The following is a 6,387-nucleotide window of genomic DNA, read 5'->3' as shown; positions in this document are numbered from 1 at the left end:
TTGTTTGTGTGTTTTTTTAAAAAAAAGCTAAAGTGGATAGAGGGAAATACTTTTAACTGATGGTATATGGAGGGGATTATAATCAATGTAATGAAATAAGTTATATGAAGTGTTGAATGTGAAACTGATGATGTGCCCTGTAAACTTTCACTCAACCCACAATAAAAACCTTAAATTAAAAAAAAAAAAAAAAATTATATAATTACCCTTCACCAGTGTGTGGTCTACCCCAAACATACTAGTAGGAAAGTAGCCAGACCGACCTGATTAGTGGACTTCATGAGGATGTAATTAGTGACCTTCCCAAAGGGCAGCCCCAGGTTAATGACGTCGTTCTCAGTACAGCTTCCTTCCGGGAGATTACAGATGTGCACCACACGGCCAGCGCCCACTTTCTGCTGTGCGAACTAATGGGAACAATGGGAACAGTCACCAGACATTTCCCTCTTACCCTCTAGTCCAGAATCCCCAAATAATCCCCAAATAATGATTGCAAAGCAGTCATTTATGCAATTATTACAGAAGAATCCATTAAAAATAACAACTATTTTATACCATATGTATGTCAAGATACAAAAAAGGACACCTGGTATGGTGCTGTGGGATAAAGCACTGGACTGCAAGGTCAGTTTGAGCCCCAAAGTTGGTGGTTCAAACTCACCAGCTGCTCCTTGGAAACCCTATACAGGGTCGCTACGAGTTGGAACCGACTCCACGGCACATAACAACAAAAACAACCAAAAGGTTGGCAGCTGGAACCCACCAGGCTTTCTGCTGTAGAAAGATGTGGTACTCTGTATAAATATCACAGCCTTGGAAACCCTATGAGGCAGTTTAATTCTGTCCTACAGGGTCACTATGAGTTAGAACCCTCTAGATGGCAACAGACTGACATATATAAGGTTAGGTAGTCGGCTGCTAACCGAAAGAATGGCAGTTCCAACCCACCCAGTGGCCCAGTGGGAGGAAGACTTGGTGATCTCTCATAAAGATTACAGTCTAGAAAACCCTATGGGGCAGTTCTACTCTGTCACAAGAGGGTGGCTATGAGTCGAAATGGACCCAACAACAAAATAAATACACACATTCACAGCAACCACCAGCGGTTTAGGGCAGTGGTTTTCAAAATGTTTTTGCCTTGGGATCGTTTCTTCAAATAAAATTTTGCTCAATAGCCTAATATATTCTATAAATCAAAGAGAAATTGTTCTGGTCAAACCTTGGGGTTCAGCATCCATCTACACTCCCCACCCAGCAGCCACAAAGACACCTCTGAGAACACAGTTTGGAATCCAAGACCTAGGCCATTAGGATCAAAGTTCCCAGAGGGAGACAGTGTATCTCTTTGGTCTCTGCAAACTTTCACCAGAGCCTGAGATCTCCAGGAGGTTCAAGGATAAATAATCAGAAGTCAACCCAGCGTGGAAAAGAAAGGTGCAATTTTCCCAAACCTGAAATGTAGAGCCTCAATGTGCATAATCACCCTTTTCTAAGGTAAAGTAAACTTCAGCATCTTATTACACTTGCTGGTGGTCCTGCTCTGCTAAATTAACACAGGGGGAAAGGCACTGAGGTCCCCTCCCCAGGGCTAATACTAGGCTAATTCTACCATGAAAAAGCTCTCATTTGTCTCATTTGAATTGAAGACAATTAGACGCAGTAAGAATTTCCTTTTATGCTTTAGCCTTGAATTGGAGAAACCCCAGTGTTCCTTTCAGACCTCCCCATAGGTGAAGCCCTGAGGAGGCCAAGCACTTACCCCATTAGACCCATGATTCCTGTGTGGCTCAGGCAGCTCCCAAAGCATCCTGTGGTGCAGTTGAAGCTTCCCCAGGAGACTTGGGAGACTAGGCCTGGCTAATGAATGAAGGCAGGAGGGTTGTTACGAGGCAAGGTATTTGTTTCACATAAAGACACAGACCCATCTGTGCTTTCTATGGTTATCAACAAGAGGGCTGTGGTAGGGTACCTGATAGGGTTCCTCTTAGCAGCGTGCCTTTCTGACCTGTATGATTTTGCTGTGGTGGGCCTGGGCTTGGATAACAGAGCAGACACACACAGTGGTTCTGGGCCTATCCCAACTCCTTGGCAGTCCTGTTGCCTAGCAACCAGGCACTGAGCGTCAATGCCTCTTCTATTGTCTACTCCAGTTTGAATGAACAACTCAGGAAGCTTTTATCTGAGTGTGAACTCAGCAACTGCTGTTGCTGCTGGGTGGCAGAATGTAAACACCACACAGCCACCAGCCACCCAAGAAAGAGACATATTCAGGCTGCACATATGGTTATGAAAGGTGCTAAATGAATGGGTCTCAATTAAGGTTTCCACTCAAATTTAACAAATACATTCCCTGACTTTTCTGATGCTGTATAGTAATTCTCCACCTGGGGTCTCAAAAGCCTTCAAGGGTCGCTGAAGATAATATGGAAAGGATGGGAGCATTTCAGGATCATCTTCAACATTTCAAAAATCCAAGCTGAGATCATATGCATGTTTCTTTACTCCATCATGGGTTGAAAAAAGTAAATCTGGTTATATCATGGATCAACCAGGAAGTATAAGTGGTGTGGCCATGGCTTTGATCAATAAAAATGGATAATTCATTAGTAAGATCAGTACTTTGGGAAGCCAGGGTGGTGTGGTGAGTTACATGTTGAGCTGTTAACTGAAGGTTTGCTGGCTCAAACCCACCACTTCCTCCACAGAAGAATGATGAGGCTTTCTGCTCCAACAAAGACTTATAGCCTCAGAAGCCCTACATAGGGTTGCTATGAGTCGGAACTGAATAGACGGAACAGCACTTAACAGAAAAGCAGCTGCTAAGGGTGGAGGAATAAACAATAAAGGGGGTTGATTTAAACACACAAGGAGCCCTGCTGGTTGTTGATGCTGGGGGCCATCTAGTCGGTACTGACTCATAGTGACCCTATGCACAACAGAACGAAACACTGCCTGATCCTGGGTCAACCTCACAATTGTTGCCATGCGTGAGCCCACTGATGCTGCCACTTTGCCAATCCATCTTGTTGGGGGTCTCTCTCTTTTTCTCTGACCCTCCATCTTACCAAACATGATATTCCTCTCCAGTGATTGGTCCCTCCTGACAATATACCTGCTGGTACAAGTATTTAAACACACAAATCCTAACTGAAAGGTTGGCAGTACACATCCTGTAGCTGCTCCATGGGAGAAAGATGTGGCTGTCCGCTTCCAGAGGATTACAGCCTTGGAAACCGTATGGGGGAAGGAAGTTCTGCTCCGTCCTATGGGGTCGCTATGAGTCAGAATCAACTTGAAGGCAGTGGGTTTGGTTAGTTTGGGCGGAACCATAAAAAGCTCAGGATTCCATGATGTGCTAGAAAGATCCTGACCCTAGCTAGATGTCAGAGGATCCCGGTTCTAGTCCCAGCTCAGTCATTCCTTTGGTGTACAAGGGCAAACTCATTTCTCTTTCTGGCCTTGGTTTTCCAATGCCTGGAACTGGGGAGGTGGCCTACATGCCTAAAGTCCTTCCCAGCTGTGAAATATCTGCGGTTCTAAATTCTAAAATTCCACTCTTCCCAGAAGCTTGGCTAAGCTTACCCTGAGATCCAGGATAATGGTAACTTCGCAATTGTGCTTGGCATAACAGGAAACATGTGTCTTTTCCACTCCCTGTCCCAATTCACGTACTGTCCTTCCTCTCTTTGTGACTGGCTGCTGACCAAGGCATATGTTCAGAAGCATGCTCATCTTTCTGGCATGCCTGTCTGTGTTGGTGGTCGTTGTCTCTACAGGACTGGGGAAGCTCTGAGCAGTGAGCTTCTTGCTTCTCCAAAATACTGTGTCCTGGATGAGTCTGCTTCCCCAAGTGCCCCGAACAGTGAGATGGTACACTCAGATAAAGCAGAGAAACCCAGGCCTAGAACATCTCTGCGGACAGACCCAGGTCAAGTGTGTGCAGCAGCGTCAGGGCAGTGACTGGTAAACTAAGTCTGCATCTCAGGTCCCGAGTGACTACCTACTCCTGGGGCCTGGACAAGTTTCTGAATTTCTCCAAGTCTGATTTGCATCTGTAAAACAGGGAGAATAAAATGGATTCCACAGAGCGATCTGAAACTTGGCTTGCCACATGTGTGTACAATGCCTGGGGTCTAGGATCCTCCTCAGAAATGTTTGCTCTTTCTTTCCTCCTGCCGTTAAAGAATATGCTAGAATGGTTCTAAACCAAAAACATCAAACCTACGGCCGTCTGTCTAGTCGATTCTAACTTGCGGCAACTCCATGCGTTATACGATAGAACTGCTCCATAAGGTTTTCTAGGCTATAATTTTTCTTCCACAGCACTGCTGGGTAGATTTGAACCATTAACCTTTAAGATGGCAGTCTATCACAAACCACTTGTGTTGCCCTAGACTAGGAGAAATATAGCAGTACTTTGTATGTAAGAGATTATGTCTGTGTCCTATGCAAGACATATTTAAAGGTGAAAACTCATAGCATCTCTAACCTACTGTCACACAGGGCAGGAAAAGATGCATATGTGATTAGAGAGAGAGGGGCAGATGAAGACGGATAGATGACAGAAAAGTAGAGGGACAGACAGCCAAAGAAAGCGAATGATACAGTAAATGGGGCAAAATGTAAGACAGAAATCAATCTGGACAAAGGGTATGTGGGAGCTCCTTACCACTCTTGCAACTTTTGTTAGTTTCAATTATATTAAGAGTCACCACACATGCATTTTAAAAGATGTGCTCTGGGGCAGAAGTTGTCACTGTTGTTAAGTTCCGTTGAGTCGGTTCTGACCCATAGTGACCCTGTAGAGGGTTTCTGAGGAGTGGCTGGTGAGTGCAACCTTGTGGTGCAAACGGACCTGTGGTCCAGTGCATTATCCCTCAGTGCCTTGGGATTGGTAGAGAACTGCCTAAGCTCACCAACATGCATTTCTGGAACGGTGTTAAAAGAAGCTCTGCTCATATCCACCTGCTGCTCTGCCTCCTAAGGTCTCAGGAGGTACACACACTCCAGGTGCTCTTGAAACTTTCCAACCCACGGTCAAATCTCTAAGGGAGCTTAGGTGTCATTGGGGTTGTAACTAAAGCCCTAATTATGAATGACTACATCTTTTCTCAGCCTGCAGGCCAGCACTGACCTTAAACGCCTCCATGAGGGACCAGGTACCCCGCCTGCACATTTTTACATGTTGGGGTCACACATTTAAAACCAGATGCTATGTCTAAAGGGTTCATGTGGCTAGGTCTCAACTCAAAACAAATCCTTTGTAGATGGGTAGGGAGGGGAAAGGAGCAAACAGACTTGCACAAGATTCCAGACCTTTCAATGTTCTACAGTACAGGTGGGAACAGGCTTTGCAGACAATTTCAAAGAATTACTTCAGTTCAAATAGCTGACAGTGTTACAATAAAAACATGGCTTAGGGTAATAGGCCCGAGAGGTGAGGGTAGTCTGTCAGTCCTAGCTGGGGCTCCCAAGTGTAGATCCAATTTTCAACCAACTATCTGTGTGTTCCAGGAGCCCTGGTAATGTAGTGGTTACGAATCAGGCTGCTAACCTCAAGGTTGCCAGTTAAAAACTACCAGCAGTTCCGCGGGAGAAAGATGAGACTTTCTGCTCCTGTAAAGATTTATAGCCTCGGAAACCCTGTATAGGGTCACTATGAGTCGGAACCAACTCCACGGTACTTAACAACAACAACATCTGTGTGTCCCAGCTAGATCTCCTTAAGGTTTGACACGAAGTCAGTGGGCCTCTGCTGGTTTTGAGCTTAAGCACACTTTAGGACAGAGATGGCAAGTGTTTATTCCTCTTGTTAATTTTTAACAAATCATGCAGAGAGCAAATGGGCTTGGATTCCATCACTCTGGGTCTTGGCTTTACTTGGAGGATAGACACGAATGCCTTTACCGACACTTTCAAATGTTTTATGGAGCAAAGTAGCTTAGACTTGGACTGAATCTACTTTGATCAATGCCTGACTTGCCTACAGGTGTTGGGTGGGTCACCTGGCAAACAACTTCAACGTCCTCTAGTAAACTTCAGAATCACAGGGTATTCAAACGAGGAGGTCATCTAGTCCACGCCCATCACTGTAGCTGAAGAATCTGAAGCCTGGGAGAAATGAAGGGACTTCACCTGGGGTTAGTTAGAGTGGTAGATTTGACACTGGCGTCTTGCTGTGGTGCTGTAGGATACGCACTCAACTGCAAGGTTGGTTTGAACCACAAGGTTGAACTCACCAGCCACTCCTTGGAAACCCAATACAGGGTCACTATGAGTGGAACCAACTCAACAGTACTTAACAACAACAACAGATTTGACATTGACACTTAGGCCTCCCTGAAAAATCTGTCAACCAGGAACTTGCTACAGTAAATCTATGTTCAT

The 6,387-nt window shown here is 45.1% G+C and overlaps 1 protein-coding gene across 1 annotated transcript in view; it reads right to left on the bottom strand.

Moving 5' to 3' along the window:
* Positions 1-6,387, bottom strand: part of RBM20 (RNA binding motif protein 20) — a 271,185-nt gene that overhangs the window by 51,765 nt on the left and 213,033 nt on the right. The window contains exon 9 of the mRNA XM_006831482.1: positions 264-407. Within this exon, the coding sequence (XP_006831545.1) occupies positions 264-407 (144 nt within the window). The remainder of the gene's footprint in view (positions 1-263; positions 408-6,387) is intronic.

This window comes from Chrysochloris asiatica, unplaced genomic scaffold (genome assembly GCF_000296735.1).
Source record: "Chrysochloris asiatica unplaced genomic scaffold, ChrAsi1.0 scaffold00003, whole genome shotgun sequence".
NCBI classification, from domain to species: Eukaryota; Metazoa; Chordata; class Mammalia; order Afrosoricida; family Chrysochloridae; genus Chrysochloris; species Chrysochloris asiatica.
Note: the sequence above shows the minus strand (reverse complement) of the source record. Positions and strands in the feature narration are given on the sequence as shown.